This window comes from Condylura cristata, unplaced genomic scaffold (genome assembly GCF_000260355.1).
Source record: "Condylura cristata isolate star-nosed mole 26May11 unplaced genomic scaffold, ConCri1.0 scaffold00006, whole genome shotgun sequence".
Classification (NCBI taxonomy): domain Eukaryota; kingdom Metazoa; phylum Chordata; class Mammalia; order Eulipotyphla; family Talpidae; genus Condylura; species Condylura cristata.
Window position 1 is genome coordinate 4,225,107 of NW_004567107.1, and position 20,467 is coordinate 4,245,573.

The 20,467-nt window shown below is 55.9% G+C and overlaps 1 protein-coding gene across 1 annotated transcript in view; it reads right to left on the bottom strand.

Annotated features, from left to right (window-relative positions):
* Positions 1-6,068: 6,068 nt before the first annotated feature.
* The window catches only part of GLE1 (GLE1 RNA export mediator), a 17,607-nt gene continuing 3,208 nt past the window's right edge, over positions 6,069-20,467 (bottom strand). The window contains exons 2-16 of the mRNA XM_004677278.2: positions 19,204-19,425; positions 17,927-18,037; positions 17,330-17,478; positions 17,048-17,108; positions 16,617-16,871; positions 14,960-15,191; positions 14,562-14,674; positions 14,348-14,417; positions 11,367-11,509; positions 11,085-11,275; positions 10,489-10,618; positions 9,601-9,705; positions 8,235-8,317; positions 7,620-7,683; positions 6,069-7,096 (exon numbers count right to left, since the gene is read on the bottom strand). Of these exons, the coding sequence (XP_004677335.1) occupies positions 7,028-7,096; positions 7,620-7,683; positions 8,235-8,317; positions 9,601-9,705; positions 10,489-10,618; positions 11,085-11,275; positions 11,367-11,509; positions 14,348-14,417; positions 14,562-14,674; positions 14,960-15,191; positions 16,617-16,871; positions 17,048-17,108; positions 17,330-17,478; positions 17,927-18,037; positions 19,204-19,425 (1,998 nt within the window). The 3' untranslated portion in view covers positions 6,069-7,027. The remainder of the gene's footprint in view (positions 7,097-7,619; positions 7,684-8,234; positions 8,318-9,600; positions 9,706-10,488; positions 10,619-11,084; positions 11,276-11,366; positions 11,510-14,347; positions 14,418-14,561; positions 14,675-14,959; positions 15,192-16,616; positions 16,872-17,047; positions 17,109-17,329; positions 17,479-17,926; positions 18,038-19,203; positions 19,426-20,467) is intronic.

Genomic DNA, 20,467 nt, shown 5'->3' on the forward strand with positions numbered 1-20,467 from the left:
GCATCCTCCAATCCGGCCCCTCCCTGTCCTGCGGAGAATCTGGTGCACCCCACCCCTCCGCCCCTGGGCGCCCTTCCAGGACCGCAGCGAAGGGCGGGGCAGGGGCCGCCGCTGCAGTCTGGCTGAGGATGGATGCTGTGCGCCCCGACCGACCGGAAAAAACGCCCCTTCCCGAAGGGTGAGGTCACCCGCTGGCCTCTCTTCCTGCTGCCCACTTTCCCGCGGAGGGAGCTGCTGCCTGCTCTGGGGGTGCTGAGGTCACAAACCCTAGATGATTTTGTTTAAGGAGGTGGTTTTAAAAAAGGGCCAAACCCGATCATTAAAAAAGAAGTCGACTCATCTGGCGTTCAATCTGTCATTCCCGAATTTGGAGAGTTAAAAATGTCTTGTATTCTGACATGAAGCACAAGGCATCAGGCCTGTATATAAAGGCCTTCAAGCCCCCCCGCCCTAACTAGTTAACTTCCTTATGTATCAGGCTCTCTGCTAAGTATTTCATACCTTACCATTATTTAAATCTTTGCAGTAATTTTGAAGTGGGTCTTAGCCCCCCATTTTACAGATCAGGTGGACATGGAAGGTGGGCGGGCGTCCTAGGGCAGGAGGCTAGCAAGAGGAAAAACTGGCATTTCAGTCCCAGAACCCCTGAGCCCGTGTGCTGGTCTGCTTGCTGGTAAGGAAAGGGAGACGGGATGGTGGATGCTGAGAAAAGCTGTACGAGGATTCCTGTATCTTTGTCTTTAACAGTTTGGAAGCCTGACAACACTCTGCAGCCCTCTCCCCACCCCCATTCCCGTGACAGCTGGGGCGCAGCCATTGGGAGTAACACCCAGATCATTCCTGTGCAGTCAGGCAGACCGGCAGTCCTGCAGCCCAGGAAGGCCTCAGCCTGGTTACCAGGCAGCTCTCCTCTTTAAATAAATATGAAAGCCCTGGGCAAGGCACCAGAACTCAGCCCAGGCCCAGCCCCCAGCCCCCAGAGCCTCCGCATCTTGGCTTCCTCTCTTGGCTTCCTCTCTGGTGCGTAGGGTCTGCAATCTGTCAGTAGCCTGATAGTGAGGGAAGATCCTCCACTCCAGCCCTCCCTTACAGAACAGAAAAGGAGTGGCCACACCCCAGAAGCAGCCTTGCAGAATCTGGAGGAAAAATGTAGCAGCTGAGAGGCATTTCCTGCAGTCTTCTCTGGTAGCTTCTCCCTGGAGTGTGTGTTTCTGGGAACCGCTCATGGCGTCCACGGCCTCTCCTCCAGCAAACAGCAGCAAGATGTTCAATCAGCCATTCAGCTCGGGGCAAGACATGGCAAATGCCCTCCAAGTGCTCCAGAATGCCCAGGCTGCCGTCCCTGTGGAGAGCAGGTCTCGAGACGGTGGCAGGAGCTATCTCTAAGATGGAGGGTTCTTCTTGTAGCAGGTCTGCTTGTGAAATAGAGCTCTGCTGCTCGTGCCAGGTGAGACCGGAGCCGCAGCTCCTCAACTGATGCCAAGATGACCATCTCATGGCAGGTCCTGTCTCATCCGAGGCACGGCCACAAGGCAGACTCCAGCCCCTGCCACCTCCCACTCACCCACCCACCCCAGGCTGCACCCCAGTCTGCCTACCTCACCTCCTATCAATTTAACCTCCCACTTGTTAGGTGTGGGAGAGGCAGATGAAGAAGCAGACACTGGAGAAGCTCATTCAGAAAAAAGCAACCAAAAAATCACAGGGATCAGAAAGCACCTGTATGACCGTCACTTCCCTGTTCTCACCCACCTGGCTCCTGGCCCCCCTCCTTTGTACCTCCCCCCCAAAATCAGGGAGAGGAGATTGGACCCAATGCTTAGGAACCTAGTTAGCCTCCCTGGGAATCACGCCAGCGTGCTCACCACCCCCACTTAACAAGCAAGCGCCATTTCCACTATTTCCTTCCAACAGGCGAGCTCCCAACAGGTTGGGCAGGGGCCAATGGCTAATGGACACGTGACATCCTGCGCCCCAGGGCCAGCAAGGACTAGCACAAATCTTCAAAACAGTGACTGGGAAGCTTGAGGACATGCCTGTGGAAGCCACCATACTCAAAAGGACAAATATTTCAGGATTCCACTCGTGGGAGGTCCTTAGAGCAGCCAAATTCATAGACAGAAATAGAGCAGGGGGCAGGGGCGGAGCAGGATTAGGGATGTGGCATTTAATGGAGACGAGTTTCCATCTGGGAGCTGTCTGGTGGTGAGGGTAATGCTCAATGAGGTCAGTTTGGTGGTGTGTACATTTTACAATTAAAAAATAATTAGCAGGCCCTCCCTGGTGGCACAGCAGATTGGCGCACCGCACTGCAAAGCTAAGCCAAGCGGTGGCCGCTGCAGTGAGTTTGATCCCCCGCCCCAGAGGTGACCTACATGGCAGGGCAGACCTCTCGTCTCCCCGCTGCCCCCTCGGCAGTGTACTTTGTCGATCTGCCTGTTCTGCTCCCCACTCCGTCTCTGTTGAATCCTCTCACCACCCCTGCACCTCTGGTCTGTACCCCATTTCTGTATGCCTAAATAAAATCTTTTTTAAAAAATTAGCAAAATAGGGCCCTCTCTGGTGGCGCAGCAGGTTAAAGCACTGCACTGAGAAGCTAAAGCCACTTCCGCATGAGTTCGATTCCTGACTGCCCCGGAGGTGACCACATGGCACGGCAGACCTCTCCTGACCCGCCCGCTGCTCCCCTCAGCAGTGTACTTCGTTGATCTGCCTGCTCTGCTCCCCACTCTGCCTCTGGTGAAGCCTTTCGCCACCCCTGAGCCTCTGACCTGTACCCCAGTTCTGTATGTACAAATAAATAAATCTTTAAAAAAAAATTAGCAAAATAAAAACCTTTAGACCCTACAACCAATTAGTGCATAAACGAGGTGAAAGGGGACTGTGGTACTGCAGTTTGTAAATGACAGAATTGGACTCTTAGTGGTGAAACGAATGCTATAGATGTCTGTTGATTTCAACGCTGCACACCTGAAACTTACACGCTGTGACACTGCAATTAAAAAAACTACCAAAACACACTGGCTGAAATCAGGGCCCACACTCTAGAGAAGTGGCCTCGCCAGGCAGGCTGGCCCAGCAGGACTTGGGTGAAGGCCGAGAGCATCTTCCCAGCTGGCTTCCTGCACATCTGTAGCCCGGGGCTCAGCTGCAGGTGCCGGGCATCGCCATCCACTCTGCTCATGCGAACTCTGCAGAGTTGGAACTAGCTGCATAAATCAGGTCAAACCTCTCGGCTTCCCACTGCCCACTGAACAGCTAAATGAACAGCTAAGCAAACAGCTAAACTACTTTGATTCTAGAGCCTCCATGATCTCCCTTCAACTTACCTTTCCACAGCATTGCAGCCTGCAGTTTTCTCCAGATTTCAGCTAAGCCACTCCCTTAAACAGGTTATTTTTTCAGATACCATGCTTTTGGCTTGTACTTTTCTCCCTGCAATTGCCATGTCCCTGTTGGGGACATCCTTATTAGTTTCCCAATACCTGCCACGCATCTCTGATGAAACTTCCCCGTTTCAAATTTATGGAAGTAGAACCTTCCTTTAAGAGCAGTTTGACAGCACACAGCAAGCTCTGGGAAGGGAGCGATTCAAACGAGCAGAGGTTAAGGCCTCAAATGTCCTGCAAGGAAAGGTCCTTTTTCTTCGCTGTCGATTCTGTACATTTTACACTGGCAGATTTCCAAGATAAGCCTAGGAGATGGTGTAGAGTGGACACACCTGCCCGCCACCCCGCTCCGACGCAGCCAACATTCTGCTGCCTGATTTCATCTCTCATTTCGCCCAGCTCACCTTCAAGGCATGTTTCCCCAAATTCTGAGGCTGCTGAACTTTTTTTTAGGGCTCTGCACAGAAAAACTCCCTGGGAAAAGCTGCCCTAAATTAAATCTATCTTATGTGCTCCAATAATTTTTAGCTCAAACCATCGAACACTGCCAAGTGCTTAACTCAGCCTCCATTTAATGAAAATTCTAACTCCAAGCACCCACTTCTCCTGATTAGGAAGCATTCCACAAGACCTGTTTAGAGTGAACATTACATACTCAGACAGCTTCCAGATAACCTTTATCTCCACGGTCCTCTTTTTTAGGGTTGGAGGTTTAAGAGCTTGGTTTTGGCACCTCAGCAGAACTGTAAACATGGCTGTTCTTTGTTGGTTTGGTTATTTGGGGGTAAGAGGGAAGAGAATTATCTTTTAGTTTTGAAGTGTACAGAAAAGTCGCAAAAACTACAGAAATCCCACACATGAACCTCTCCCAAGATTCCCTGCTTTGTTAACATGTGGCCAGACTGGCTTTATTATTCTATGGATGCATAACCTCACACATACGCACAAACACATCTCCCCTTGAATCAACTGAGAAGCTGCAGACATCAGGTGCTCACTGGTGCTCACGTAGCTGGTGTGTATGTGAAGACCCAAGGACATTCAGTTTTATAAACACAAAGCCAGGAAACTAACGTCGATAATACTATGACCTGACACATCGGCCTTACTCAAGTTAGCCAACTGGCTCTATGTCCTTTATCAGATATTTTGTCCAGGGCATGCTATATTTAGTGGAAACATCCTGAAGGAGCCAAGAGAAAAATGTTTCTTGACTGCATCGTCTTTGTAAACTGTGACTTTGAAAAGAGGGTGCTTGCCAGTAAGCCAGAGGACAAGTAGGCGTTTCCATAGGCTCATGAGACATCTGGAGGCCACAGCACTCATCAGAGCTGAGAAAGCCACCAAGCCTTCTCCAGGCGGGTCTGAGGAAGGCAATGACCAGACCTGCCACAGCTCTCTGGCCCTTGGAGCCCTCCCAACTTCATCGCTGCTGTGCTCCTAGAAGCTGGAGCAGCAGGGGCGCTCCTGCACCTGGGCGAGAAGCCCCCACACAGTGCCATGCTCTGTCCAAGCCACGTGTAAGGCTTCTAATTAGCACTTTCACTCTGCAAGTGTGCTTCAGATGATGTAGGACAGGGATAGGACAAAAATTTGGGCGCTCAGCCTGAGAAATGAGGTCATGCAAGCAGGCAAGCAAGTACTTGAATTTAAAAACAATGTCATCCTGAGCGTTCTGCTCAATGCCTCCGACGCGCCTGACGCGCCTACCCACAGGTTGGCCAGCCATGCCCTTCTCTGGAGTAAGCTGCCCGGGGCACCCAACACAGCCTCCTGCGCTTTCCTTTCTCGGTTTAACAAGAGCCCACTAAGAATACCAGGTGTTGGGTGACAGGTGACGACGTTAACGCTGTCTGGAGGCCTCCAATACTCTGGCAGGTGACTTTCTACGGAGTGGGACAAACTCCAAGTGGAAGTGACTGGGCATCTTGTTCAGGGATTTGTCACATTTCATTGTGGCAGAGGAAATGTGTCCGTCTGTGATCTTCCGTGGGACCCCAACATGCCCAGCAGGGACGGTGGTAAAGCTGCCATGTACAGGGTTCTGGAGCCGCACCCAGCTCCCACTCAGGGGCGGGAGCTGCAAGATGACGGCAGCACCCTCACCAGGCAGCGCAGAGCCTCGTCACAGGCCTGTCGCCAGCAGATGGCAGCAGTGTCTCGGGAGGGCGCCTTGTGAAAACCCGCACCAAGCCTCCGCTGGGCCCAGAGGCCAAGCAAATGGCAGCGATACCTGCGGCCTCCCCCCCCCAGGCCCAAGGCCCAGGATCCTGGGCCAGGATCAGCGCGCTGGCAAGCCCTGCCCTAAGAGGCTGCTACCAGACAGTTGGAAAACTGCTGATCTGACAACTCGTCCCCTTTTTGTCCTGTGGGTGGGGTACGAAGGCTTGGGTCACAAAACCTGGACGTGAGTGGCCCAGGCCTCCTGACTCCTCCCGCAGTGCTCCTGGCTGCTGCGTCACCCTGAAACACTGCAGTACTTTGCCACTTCTGCTACGTGAAGCAGGGCCAGCTGCTGGCACATGACCCATCAGGGGTGCCAGGAAACAGCGACTGTCCCAAGGAGAAGGTGAAGAGCCCAAGGAACACAGACCGCTCCGCGCGGAGCCCGGACCTACCGCGCCCGAGACCCACGGGCTCAGGGCAGGAACGTGACCACACCGAGCCCGCGAGGCCAGCGGGGCTGTTAAGAATCAAGCTTTATTCCTTGGTTTTGGCACCAGTCACTCATGCAAAGGTCACTTTAAGCCCCTGGAGCAGCAGGAAGGGGCCACTCTGGGAATCTCCCCACACACCCCTACCCCCCACCAAGCTCTGGGTTTGTGCATGGCTCTTGCCAGGCACACTGATCGCCATCATTCTCAGAAGACCTAAAATCCAGCAAGCAGCTCTCCCTCCCTCACAGCCTTCCTTAGCCAGATTCGAGGCGAAGCTCGGCGAACCTCCTATAATGGTGCCCGCCCACCTCAGGTCAAACTAAACAAGGCGCTGCCCTGGCTGACGCGCCCCCGCCCCGGGACCCAGCTCCAAAGGAGGAGGACCAAGAGGTGCTTCCTGGCCCAAAGTGGCTGTGGTGGGCCCAGGGCACCAATTGGGCACCTCGGGCCGGGGCCCCAGCCCAGCCCCCAGCAGCCGCTCTGGATTTACAACTGCGCGCGCTGAGAAAGGCCAAACTGTGGCTCAGGCTTGGAGGTGAGGGTCTGGGCCTCGGCTGCTCGGCCTGGCAGGGCGCACCTTTGCTCCTGCTGGGATTCCTCTGAACAGGGGGCTTGGGTGGGGTGAGGGGAATTTAGTGGTGGGCGCACCTCAGCCAGGGCCTGGTCGAGCTGCTCTGTCACCTATTTTCTGAAGGACAAGGAAGGGTGAAACCCAGCGCCAAGCACCTCTTCCATAATTCCCACAGGCGTGAGAACATTACTCCCTTTGCTCTGCGAGTGAAGACCTAAGGGTCACGGACCTACTGAGGGGCCACCAGAGCCTGTCGCCCACGCAAGCTCCTTCCTAGTCACAAGGGACGGACACACAAACACAGCTCAGGGAGTTCCAGCTCTCCACGACTCCTCCCCAGTGGGGAGCCTGCGGCTGCTTTATTGCTGCTCTGCCGCGGCACTGCGGAGCTGGTCTGGCAGCCGGGAGCGTCAGGAGCGCCAGAAGGAGGATGTCAGGAAGCCTTTGGGGACAGGAATCTCCTTGCGCTGCAAACATTTCTGGCCCAGAAAAGGTAAAGAAAAGAGTAATTACTCTCCGGGCACCGCTTGCAGCCTGAACAGCCAGAGTGACTGTGGGGACAGTGGACGAGGAAGGAAAGGCCGCAGGGCAGCCGGGTCTGGGGAGACCTACCACAAGTCTAAGCGGTCAAAACTAACCCCTTCGGGTTTTCTGGCGCTTGGAAGTAGGAAAGGAGTCCGGCTGCAGGGGCACGGTGTTCAAGGGGCGCAGCACCCACTTACCCGCCCAGGCCTGAGCCTGAGGGGAGCACATGCGCAAACCCAACACGCAATACGCCAACGCCCTCGGCGCGAATCTCACGCACCTCCTGGGCTCACTGCCCACGGGCAGTCTGGAGAATGCCTCTCAGACGAGGGTGAAATGGCAGCCCAGGTGAAGGGGGAATCATACCAAAAAGCTGGGTGTGGAGAAAAAGCCGGGTGCGCCTAGAGGGGCAAGCCTGGCCGACACGGGGGCGCACAAGGCCACGAGCGGGCGGGCCGGTCAGCTGGGGCTGCTCACCTCCAAGAACTGCTTGAGGCGAATGAAGGAGCCCATCTGTCCTGAGCTTGTGATGGCTTCTATCCTACAGGGCGAGAAAGGAGACGAGTCACACCCCTCTTCGGAGAGGAGTTAGGGTGCCGCTGATCTGTGACTCACAGAGCCGTCTTCTAGATAAGGCCAAATGGCCTCGACCTTGGCAACGGGGGATAAGGGAGAAGAGAGCACGGTTCCCTCCCCTGTGTCTGTGGGCAGCTGGGGTGGGCGCTGCCATGGCCGTGGCGCGAGGAAGCACAAGGTACTCAGTGGTGACTGTCCTCAGAGTCAAGGATCGTCTGAGTGACTGAGGGTGCGACTCCCAGTCTGCAGCACGGCTGTCCATCATCACCAGCCACACTACGTGAGGGAGTCTGGAAAGAGTTCAACGCCAGGTATCGGAATCCAACATCCTCTTGGTTTGTTTTTCATTCAGCCAAGAGTATTAAAGAGATACCCAGTGTGGTTACTGACACGTCAAAGAGGAGCAGGGCGGGGGGCCCCAACACACTAATCCAGGGGCTGTTAGCTGAGTCAAACCGGCAGGTAGCAGCACCCGGTGTCTGATGTCAGGGGTGCCCCACCAAGCGGCTCTGATACCTGGGGAAGTAGTCCTCCTTGATGAGCAGGATCATCTTCCAGAACTGGAGCTGGTACTGCTGCATGAGGGCATTCCCGCACACCTGGGGGGGCACAGTCAGGCCAGAGAAAGAAATGCCCGCTCACACACAGCAGCCTTCTGCCACCCACGTCCGTCAGGCATTTCAGTCACAAGGCCACTAGCCAGCTAACTGGAAAAAGTCATTTTTCTCCTGAAATACCTCCATGTACTCAGATTAGGACATGGAGCTCCAGCAAGCCAGGCGAGGTGACCCAGCTGACTGACGCACTGGCACAGCTCAGCGCCGTCTGGGTTTGGCCCAGGCCGCCGCAACGAAGGACGACAGTGGAGTCGCACGGATGTGCCTGAGAGGCGAGTCTGTGCCACGCTGCAGTCTATGATGCGTGCAATGGCCTATGTCTAAGGAACAAGTTCATACTTTAAAAATACTTTACTGCTCAAAAACGTTAACCATCCTCAGAGCCTTCAGTGAATCGTTTTCTGCTGGCGAAGGGTTTGTAAGAAGAAAAAAGAAAAAAAAAAGCAGTATTTGCGAAGTGCACGGAACGAGGCACACTTGCACTCCGAGTCTCCTGGACGGAAGCCTCCAGAAAGGCCTGGCACACCTCCCACCTCAGCGAGGCCCGTGCAGAGTACCCCGTGTTCTCATCGGCCAGAGTCGCGCTCCTCTACGTGACTTCAGGAGCTCCCGAGGTGACTGGAAACGTCGGGCACACTAGGACAATGGCCCCACAGAAACCCTTCACCTCATCACTCAGTGGTGGACCCACAGAGGCACAGGGCCTTCTGGAAGGGGGAGATACCTCACTCACGCCAGCTAAGCGGCTGTTTTCTCCTGGGGAATTAGGAGTCCCAGGGCGGGACACCAGCCGCGGCACGGGTGGCCACACTGAGGCTGAGGGACACAGCCCAGGGAGGCCATTCTTTTCTTTTTCCCCACTCCAGCAATTCACCGGGCAGATAATTCAAGAAAGCAGCCCATGAGACAACTTGCAGGAAAAGGCTCCGAGGGCTGTCTTAGAGCCTGGTGACCCCCAGTTCCGAGCCTGGGGTTCTCACCAGCTCTGGCAGCAGAGCCCCGCCCTGGTTCTAGGTGTCAGAGCCACAGCCCCAGGGTCATCTCCCTTTTTTGCTCGGGCTGCCTCGACTTGCCATCCACACGGGGTAAAGTGGGAAGGGAAGGAGACTCAAAACCAGGGGTTGTCTTCAGGCGAAGGAAAGCGAGCACGCCCGGCCCCACCCACCGCTGGGCCCCAGCAGCCCCTCTGTGCTGCTCCCCCAGAGCCGCGCTGTGGCCCAGCCTGCTCTGACGGCTGCCGCTCTCACGATAACGGCACCACATACCTCCAAGAAGTCAAAGAGCAGGGTGGCCGTCACGTCCGACAGGGGCTCCATGTTCAGGACCTGTGCCAGCCAGCGCCAGCCATGATTTAAGCCATGAGGGTGAGCCTGGGGGGGAGACAGGCGTGGTCACAACTGGGCCTCACGATGTTCCGAGCCCGATCATCCACTGGTCACTATGTGGACATGGTCCTCCAGACCACCCAAACCGAGCACATGCTGGGGCAGAAACAACACAGGCCAGGGAAGCCTGAAGTCGAATCTTCCAACACGCCAGGCCCACAAGTTCCTCACAGGGCCCCACAGCGTCGGCTTCAGGGCTGGGCCCCAGGGGCCAACGTACTCCTACAGATGCTTTGCCATTCTTGGTGCCTTTCGCACTGGACTTTGCACACAGTAGGTGCATAATAAAAACATCTGGGTTCAGTCAAATTATAGCCCTTTCTCTTTAGATCTCCAAGTCCCTTTGCCGCTCATCCTCCTACTCCATACTCTGAAAAGAACCGGGCTGGCAGGTCACAGCCCTGGCCCAGCCACGCCTGTCACCGACAGGCATGCAACAGCTTGCTGAGGCTCCACGAGTGAGCTACAGTGCGCCACTGGACGGCATAAGGCCCCAGAAAGTCTACTATGACAGCGTCTTACTCCTCTTCCAGTAAGATCTTTTGACCTTAACGACTGATGGCTGAGGGCTTTGGCAGTGCCTCGCGGCCTCGCAGAGCCAGTCACTGAACAAGTGCCTCTGATGAGCCCAAGTTCCCTGGGCACTACCGTGGGCTTCAAGAGCACCTGTGCGGCACCACTGCACACCGCCCCCCTCCCCCAGACGGTCGCTACGCCCCGCAGGCCAAGTCTGGCCCGCCCACTTCAGCCCAGGGGCCTCTGCACTACCAGCTGTCGGTTCCCATACGGCCACCGGAGCTGAATGATGGCAGCGTAGAGACGAATCATCCCAGACATGCGCTTCAGGAAGTTGTCCTGCTGCTCCACTTTGGAGTCCTTCACTTGGTACCCGAGCTTCCTGTGAGGAGGAGGGTCAGTGTGGAAAGGCCGGAGGGAGGGGGCCGGGTCGCCTTACTGGCTAAGAGTAACAGCATGCTCCTACAGCGCCTTACCACGCATGTTAGTTTGTAGAAACCTTTGCTGACAGGGATAGACCCTGGAGGTTTGCACAGAGCTCGTTACCAGGGCTTGAGATAAGGAAAAGAACAATCGAAAGGCTGTGATTTCACCCATTTCTGTGAAGCAGTTAAATACCAAAACTGGGATAAACTTCCAAGAGCCCTGGACTCTAGAGCCTATGTTCTTTCTGTAAAGCTAGACTGATACTGGTACTAGACCCACAAATCCCAACAACTGTCCAGCTCTGCATGAAAGACGTATTCTCTGTAGACATTCAAGGAACAAACGAGAAGCTACGGGAGGGAGGCCTAGTCTATCAGTCCCCCTCGCCGCCTTGGGACAGATGAAAGAGAAAGACGCTTCACCTCTGATAGTCTTCCAAGGCCGTCCCCTCCTTGAAAGCCGGGTAGAAAGGAACGGAGTACGGACACTTCTTGTGCAGATGAGCAAGAATGAGGTCCCCCACTCTGGGGTGCAGCTCCCAGATCCCCGACGCCACCACCGCGATGGGGAACGCGGCTTCATGATGGGAGGCCACCTCCTCCTCCCCTTGTTTCTAGAACACAGAGAGGTGGCGATTTCAGGGTGACACCGGAGCAAGGTTCGTACCCACCTCCTCTTCCCAACCTCCAGGCCAGGTTTCTCACCACAAATTTCTCTGCCAGTTTGTACTGGACAAAGTCCAGGCCCTGGGGGTTAAGTGTGACGGACACGGAGCGGCCTCCAGACTGAACGGTCTTGCCGGAGAGCAGGCTGTGGATCTTGTCAAAGATCTCCTTCAGCTTCGAGCCTGGGTGTGACAGGAAAGTCAGTTAATGGGTGCCAGAGCAGAATATCCCATTTTCCGTCAATGTTAAGAATAAGGCCTCCGTGCAAATCCAGGTGTGGGCACCCTCAGAGTTCAGAGTTAGGGGCTCTGAAAAACATGACAAACACACACGTGATGTGGGGCTCAAAAGCATGTAGGACACAGTGCTACTTCCACTGAATCCCTAACAGTGGATGGACTGAATCGGAAACTGGCTCAGAGATGACAGATGTTGATTTGCTACGGGTGCCTGGGGATACCAGAGCTACTGCCTCTATGAGAGACTCTATGAGAGCATGTAGGCCAGAGGTGTGAGGGGGGAGTAGAGAGGATTCGCCAGAGAGTAGGGAACAGAACAGGCGGGTCTACTGAGATATACCGCTGAGGGGAGCAGCGCTGAGACTCAACTCACAGGCCACCAGGGAGGCCCGCTAAGAAAAATCTTTTAAAGAAACTCCCCTACTCACAGTGATCGTCCCCCTTTCTCAGGGGTCTGCCTTCCTCCATCCTTGGATACACTGTACTAAAGCCGTGTGTCCCCAGCCGGCGCGGGCTTCTGCCGGAGTCAGGAACCACAGCGAGTCTGCCGGCTCAGGCCAGCCCGCGGTGGCGGAAGTGGCGCACACATGCAGGGCAGCGGGGGGCGAGACGGGTCCTCAAGGTTCTGGTCCGGAGACCAGTCCCCTCCTGCCCGGGGGCCAACGAGTCCCCTTTACCTGAGGACAGACACCCCTTTTGGCGTAAACGGCTATGAACAGGTGTCCGTGACTGGCCACCAAAGCTGAAGTGAATACAGCCTCTCCTGTTCAGAAACAGCCCGGCAAGCTCCGACTCACTTAGGAAACGTTGCCAAGCTCTCCAAAACCTCCTCTCCAAAATACTGTTCCATTAATAAAAAGTCAAAAGCATTTCTTAGGGAGAAAAGTAGGAAGGGACAGAATCAAATACTGGGGTATTCTAAGGCCCACGGCTAATACTCCTGCATAAAACAAAACGCAGACTCACGCGTCACAGAGACCTGCCAGTCCCTGTGGGGACTTCTCCATACAGAGATACTCAGCTTGCTTCCCGTGACCTCACTCTCTGTCTGGCTGACTTCAAGGGCTGGCGGGATGACTTCCCCCCAGGCCCTTTCTGCGGCCTCCTGGTTAGAAGTCGGCTCCAGCTCTGGCCGCCTCGGCCTCTGCAGCCTGCCCCACACGCCTTCCCCCGCCCTGGCCTTCTGCGCCCGGCCTGGCTTCCCAGGGACAGCCAGCTTGCAAGACGCAGCAGGGAGCGCTCCTCCTTGGTCACGCAGCACCGGGTGCACACTGACTAGAACATGACTGGGTCTGGCTGGACGCTACGCTGGACAAGGGCTTATTGTGATGACAAGTCAAGGTGGGAAGTGGGCAGGAAAAGGAAGAACAGCACCGTCGAGATGAGGTGGGGACGAGCAAGCAGGCGTCCCGGCCGAGCGAGCGCAGGGGTGCGCGACCCACCCCCAGGGCATAGGAGCGGCGTGGCAGCGGGACGCCGAGCTGAGCCCTGGACATACTGCACCTGCGGCGTGGGAGACACCTGAGCAGGGCCGTCTGCCGGGGCGCTGGGCTCGGAGGAAAGGGCTGAACTAGACGAAGGTGGACTGGGCCTCAGCTGTGTCCAGTGTTGCTCAAGGGATGGATGCATGGACGTAGGGGTGAGAACGGGGATCAAGGGAGCCTCCGCCTCCAGCTGCAGGGGGGCAGGAGAGGGAAGCGCCTCAAGGAGAGAGGGGGGAGGGGCGCCAGGAACAGTGGCTGGCGGGAGCCAAACGGGTGGAGGGTCGTGAGGAAGGAGACAATTGCAGCGCCAGCCGGAGTAGACTGGAGCTCACCGAACAGATGAGGAGCCAAGGGAACAGTTGAGGGTGTGACTCCAGCACACTTCAAGGCAAGGGCGTCTGCGGGAGAAGGGTGATGGGTGACAGGGCCTCGCATGAGATGGGAGGGGAAGCCAGGGCACAGGGCCGACGAGGGCCGGGAGGCCGCCGCCGCCTCTGAGCAGGAGGCTGACAGGTGAACACGGTGGCGGGCGGCTTCTGAGGTGCCCACACCTGATGGCCATTTTGCTGTAGAAGGACACGAGACCGTCTCCGGTCAGCTGAGGGCAAGCCCGAGGACAAGCCGAGGGTGACGGCGCGGGGAGGCTGCGGGGCTGCTGCCATCAAATGAAGTGGCTTCAAGTTCCAGAAAGTGATACCTGTTAATTTATTTACACCTGGCCTGTCCTAGAAAGAGTTTCCACCTGACACTGACAGATGAGTTCTGACAGCCTCTCGGGCAGGACCGAGACCTGCTCTGAGGGGGCGGCAAGTCAGCCGGGACAGCCGCCAGCCTCTGAGGCACAGCGGGCCTTTCCTCACCCAGAGCCGGACACGCACGAACCTCTGTCTGGAAGAAGAGGACAGAGGGTCTCCCCCACCTGGTTCTTACTCTCTGTCTCTGGAGAGAAAAAGGGCCTAAAGGATGCAGGGCAGGTTCTGAGCCTGGAAAAGCGTCACTGTGCATGTAAGCCACCAGGCTCCCTTGAGGTTCCCAGCACTAACTTTCAGCTTCAGGTAAGAGCCACCCTGAGTAACTCACTGCTAGCTCAGCGGAGCTTTTAAAGACTGAGTCAACACACACGCGATTACCTCGTGTCTGCTGAAGGGGAAGCAAGGGGGCAAATATGTGAACAGGACACACGTCACCGACAGGCCCGACCCGACGCCAATAATTGCCGATGTTACGGGACAAGCAGATTTGGAGTCTAAAGGAGTAAACGAAGCGGAGAGCCGTACGCGGCCCTGCCCGGACCAACCTGCGATGGTGGAGATCTGGCTCACGGGGATGGTGGCTGCCTTCTGCAGGTCCATCTTTATCTTTTTGGCCTGCCGGAAGAGAACATAGAAGGCAGACAGTCCTTTACAGCTGCCTTTAGCGTGAGGGAAGGTGACGCGGACTCCATCCCTCTGGGGGAGCAGGCTGCCGAGAGAGGAGCCAGGCTGAGGGTTCCCGCCTGGAGCGCGCCCCACCTGGCTGTCTCTGCTGCTCGTCAGCGCCTCGAAGGCCAGCACGCACTGACTGCTCACGTCCTGCAGCTGCCGGTACCACTGCATCGTGCTGTCCTGCACCTTCACCTGCAGGCCTGCGGGCAGCAGAAGCCGGCACTCACGGACCACGTAGGAGCCAGGCACCGTCCAGCCACCTCACCTTTACCAACTGCCCTCGTCACATTAACCCACCCATTTCCTCTTGAGCAAAGGACCAGACACGTGGAGGTGCCATCGTCAAAGTCGCTTTGCCAGGAGGCAGGACAAGTCCCTCAGGGCCGTGGCTCCAAGCCAGCATCTCCTCAGCAGGAGGCCCCAAGCTCTTGGGTATTAAAGGCACGCCACAGAGGTTCAAGGGCCCGTGTGCACAGCAAACCCACCTTCGCTCTGCTTTCGCCCTGGGCCCAGGCTGGGAGCCGGGGGCTCTCGGCAGTCGTCCGGCCGCTGCTGCAGCTGTGCTGCCCGCAGCTTCGCCTGGGCCTCCTCTTCGTCCCGCCTCCGCTTCTCCTCAGAGGCCCTGGCGAGCTCCTGCTGCAGGCTGGCCAGGAGGTCGCGCATCTCCTGCAGCACCCGCTCTGCCACGGCCTGGTCTTCCGCCGTGGGACAGCCATTCTGCCCGTGACAGACACAGAGCTCAGGGGGCTGCCCAGGCCCGGGCGGAACAGCACACTGGCCCGACTTACACCTTTCTGAAACTAGAATCGCTGCCAACAGGGCACCACCCGCTCAACGTGCTGAGACCTGCTGTGCTCCTGTCCTGCCAGGTGATACCAACCTGCCCGCCACAGCATCTGAGGACAGACGATGCTGGCTGGGTGTGCTAAACATGTGGCAGTGGTCGAGACAAAAATGGGGCTGTGTCTACATCTGCAGTCCAGGTCGGATGGGCGACTCTGCGCTTATTTGCAAAGTTACCAGTTATTTTCCCTTTCTATACACTGCTTCTTCTGTCCCCTGGCCATTCTCCCATAAGTGGGACAGAGGCTGGAGTGAGCTAGTGATCCCCCATCAAACACAGGGCTCTCCGTGCCAAGAAGTTCAGGTTTGGTCTGCGGGGGCCGTGCGGTCCACGCTCGTGCGCCTTCGCCCTCGCGCCCACGCCGAACTGCCCGTGCACAGTGAGCGGCCACACCCTAAGACCGCACAGTGAGCGGCCACAGCCTGAGACCGCTCAGAGTCACATGTTCTTTCACCAAGCAGGATTTCTTTTTTGTCTCTCTGCTTTCACATTTAAACATCCAAGAAAACTGAATGAATACGATGAAAGAATAGTACAATTTAATATCTTTATGGTTACCTCTCTTTCTAGATAATCTTTTCCTCGGTGAAATAAAGTGGGACCTTTATAATAAAGTGATTAACCATAAAACTCTCCAGGCTTGTGAGTGTCTCACTAATCTGTCTCGAGGCAAGAAGCAACTGCTTGAAAGTAGTTGGAAAAGATTTTAGGGCCCTCCCTGGTGGCACAGCAGGTTAAAGCACAGCACTGCAAGCAAGCTGGCCGCAGCCGCTTCGATGCAAGTTTGCTTCCCGGCCCTGGAGTTGATCTGCAGGGCGCAGCAGACTTCTCCTGTCTCACCCGCTGCTCCCCTCAGCACTGTGCTTCTTTGATTTAACTGTTGTGCTCCCCACCCTGTCTCTGGTGATTACTATCACTGCCCCCCACACCTCTCTGGTCTGTACCCCAGTTCTGTATACATAAATAAATCTTAAAAAAAAAAAAAAGATTTTGTATTTTATGAGAGAATCTCCCCATCACTAAGTTTTTTTTTGAAACAATCCGAGCTTTTTATTAAAATTTCACTAAATTTACTTTAGCGAGGTGTCAGGAACACCGGAAGCCACTGGCCAACTCCCCTCCAGGGGAAGAGGCGCTGCGACCAGGCCTGCCCCCCAAGGGAGGTTCCACGCCCCTCCCACCTCTGACCTGATCGAGCCTCCCGGCGGTGCTGTCCAGCCATGTGGGCAACAGCAGGAGGTCAGAAAGCGATTCTGCTGCACTTCTAAGGCAGCCTCAGGGGCTCTGAGGGCCCTCACCTCAGAAGTGGCCCGGATGATCCCAGAGATGAGGCCGCACAGCTGGTTGCCGCGGGTCTGGAGGGCGGACAGGTCGACCTTCAGCAGGTCGCCGTGCTGCTCGGAGGAGCTGAGCTGCTGGCTGAGGTGCAGGACCTCCTCCTGCAGCGCGTACAGGCCGCGCAGGCGGGCCTGGCCCTCGGCCTTCCGCAGCCGCTCCTGCTCCACTTGCTTGAGGCGCTGCTGCTCTGCCTCCCGCAGCTTCAGGTTGAGAATCTACAGAGATTAGCCAGGTTAGCCCTCTCGCAGGGCTCTGGACCTCCCCTCTCTGCCTTCCTCCAGTCCTGTGAGGGCTACGCGTTTTCCCAGAAGGGCCCAGAGCAGGGAGAAGGCTGGCCTAGGCAGGCCATGCCCACCCCAGCACAGCAACCCTCACTGCCCCGGGCTCTGACCTTCGCTCTGTGCCGATGCTCAGCTTTTAGCTTCTCCTGGTGGCCCAGGGCTTCTCTGGAGCTGAATGGGGGGAAATGGCCAGAGGAGCAGTTAGGGAGCTTCCGAAACTGCTCCAGCGCCCCTCAAAGCCTCTCTGCTCCTGGCCACAGCACTCATCACCCGAGGCCAGTCACTGTGTAAGTTACAGACCTCTGGCTCAAGGATCAGAGGGCCAGCGTGGGGTGTCCTGCTAGAAGGCGAGCCGGCCGCCCCGCTGGCGCTCAGAACGCAGGGAGACTCACCTCTTCTCCATCACCTCCCGTAAGTCCTGGAATTCTTTATGCTGCTTCAGTTCCTTCCGCTCGTCAAAGCGCTTCAACTGCTCCGACGCCATCTCCGAGAGCGCTCGCACCTTCCTCTCCTGCTCCTCCTGCCACTGCCGCAGGCCCTCCTGAAGCATCGACAGGCCCCCGAGCTCGCGGCCGCCCGGCGGGGGCTCCCACGCCGCTCGCAGGTGGAACCCTCCCGCGCATCTCAAAACCTTTGGTCAAGGAGCCACTCCCCTCTGGGCTGGCCTGCAAGCCCAGCTGTTTCGGAAAGCTCCTCCGAGCTGTCACACAGAGCTCATGGCCCTCCAGCGAGGCGGGGAATGGACAGGCATTCGCCTACATGGACCCGGGAGCTCTGTCCTCTGCACCTAGCTACAGAACAGCAGAGCTCGGCCGTGCAGCCAAGCTGAAATCCACGCGTGCTTGCCGTTCCCTCACGTGAGTCTCCTGCCGAGGCAGAACTACCCTAGAGGGACATGGCGCCCGCTCGTGGTGGGCGATGCCAGCCCCCGGGGGTGCGGTGAAGCGCCGCCGCCCGGGCCGGGACAGCCTTGCTTCCGGGCCACGTACCGCTCCTTTCATTCTGTGCACCAGCTCATACATGCGGATGCAGCCTTCCACTCTGGCGCCCCGCGAGGACTGAGGCGCCGCAGATTCTGTGTGCTGGGGCTCATGTTTGCCCTACATGGAGAGAAGAGGGAAGGATCAAGCTGTGCAGTCAGTACAGCCCCACCCCCACGAACACCGACCAAACAGTGCAGTCAGACTGGGCTTTTCATGACATGCCCTTGATCTGTTTCCTCGGTAAACCTTGCTGCTCTGGGGTTGGGCCTGCTTTGCTTTTGGCTGCCAGCTTCCATCTGTCTGAGCACTCTTCGCCCAGGTCCCCCCAATGGAAACATCTTTCACGAATACAGTGAAACACCAGAACAGCACACTGACACTGGCCTGAATTCACAATTCACAGAATGTGTTCAGATTTCACCAGAGTGACGGGCACTTGTATGCATAAGCCACGGTCCTGTGCAACCTTCTGCTGTGGAGCCTGCCCGAAGGCCACCATGCAAGGGCAAACGGCTCCATCTCCACAAGGCTCGGTGCCGCCTGCACACCCCCCTCTCGGCGCCACCCTCACCCCAGTCCAGCTCTGCACGGGCAGTTCCAGGGCGTTAAGCAAAACGGGTCACCTTCAGAGAGAGACAGCAGGACGGCGGTTACTGGGACTAAGGGCCCTGGGGGTTGGACGAATGAGCAGTGTTTTAGACCGGGAAGCGCTGAAGCTAGACATGGAGCACACCAAGTGCCAATGGCCTGGACATTAGAGATGGGCAGATGGCAAGTCTCACGTCACACATGTCTTATTGCAATTTAAAATGCTTCTTTACATTTCCTTTTTTCCCCCCAAAGATTTATTTGTCTATGCATGTAAGAACTGGGGTACAGGCCAGAGGTGCGGGGTAGGGGGACAGTGAGAAGATTCACCACAGAGAGTAAGGAACACAATAGGCTGGTTTGACTGAAGTACACTGCTGAGGGGAGCTGTGGGGAGACAGGAGAGGTCTGATCCCCTGGCCGGGGATCGAACTTGTGCTACTATGGCTGCAAACAGTTGCTGTAACTTAACCCATTGTGCCACCAGGGAAGCCCTCTTTACAGTCCTTTTTAAATTTTTTTAGACTTATTTATGCAGAACTGGGGTACAGGCCAGTGGTGCAGGGGCAAAGAGAAGAGTCACCACAGTGTACTTTATCAACCTGCCTGTTCTGCTCCCCAGTCTGTCTCTGGTGAATCCCCTCACCGCCTTGTACCTCTGGCCTGTACCCCAGTTTTGTCTGCCTAAAGCATACCTTGGTTCTATCAGGTGTCACCGGGGAGACAGGTGAGGAGGCAGGGTTTCTGCTGGGAGATGCAGGGATGAAGGAAGGCTGATCCAGGCTTGAAGAAGATCTAGAAGAGACTGAAGTCTCGGAGACAGGTGGGTTCTCTTGTGTGTGGGGTAAGACATGATCTACCACCCATCCTGAGTAAGAGGACAGCTTGGGAAGAGACATGCATTCTTCCAAAACATCCTAAAAGAAAAAGAGAAGTCCGACTTGAATGTCAACTGATGTAAGCAATAAAAAATAATGGCATCCTATATAAAAATAAATAAATATAACCCCCCTTTATGACTAAGTGAAAACCTAAGAAATAAATAGATACCAAAGACCCAAAGTCACAGTAACAATCACAGAAAAAGAGAAAGTAGTTTCTTTCATTTTTTAGAGAAATTATCTCTTTATTGTAAGATTTTTGTTTATTTTGCACAGAAGAACTGGGGTGTAGGCCAGAGGTGCAGGGGTGAGAGGATTCAATAGAGATATAGTGGGGAGCAGATCAAGAGGATTCACTGAAATACAATGCGGAGGGGAGCAGCGTGTGAGAGAGGAGGGTGAGGCATGGTCTGCTGTGCTACACGTGGGCTACCTCCCCGGCTGGGGATCGAACTCAGGCTCAGGCCATCACAGTGGTAGCGCCGAGACCTACCCCCAGCCCCCGGGAGACCCTAATATCCTAACGCTGCTGAATGCTCTCTTCCCAAACACAGGAAATGGACCAATGCACAGACAATCATTAAAACACATTTAGAAGCAACCAGAACACTGGGTCAGAAAAATCCTAAAAGGAGCTGTGAAGCCACTAAAAAATACTAATCTTCTGTAGTCACTATTCAACTGGAAGTGAACGGCGAGACACCAGGATGCCCACGGTTATGTAAAAGGCGCGCAAGGGCTGCTCCAGGGGACCAGCAAACAGGCCACCAGTTACGTGTGCGTGGTGGGTGACAGTCCCCTTACCCCGAGTTTATGGACTTCATATTTGTATGACCAGATGATCATCTTTAAAATGAAAGCAAGCATACAAAACTGGGCAAAGAAAAGCGGCTAGTGGTGTAAAAGGCGACAGGCTTAAATCAAATGGGCTTTACAAAAGAAAGGGAAGAAGGCAAGGCCTGACCGCTCTCCAGTGTGAGGCGTCTCGACGGCACAGCTATCTACTGCTCCGAGTTTGTGCACAGGGCTTTAAACTAGAAAATTTACACCAGGCAACTGCAGAAACGCTCCCTGGTGG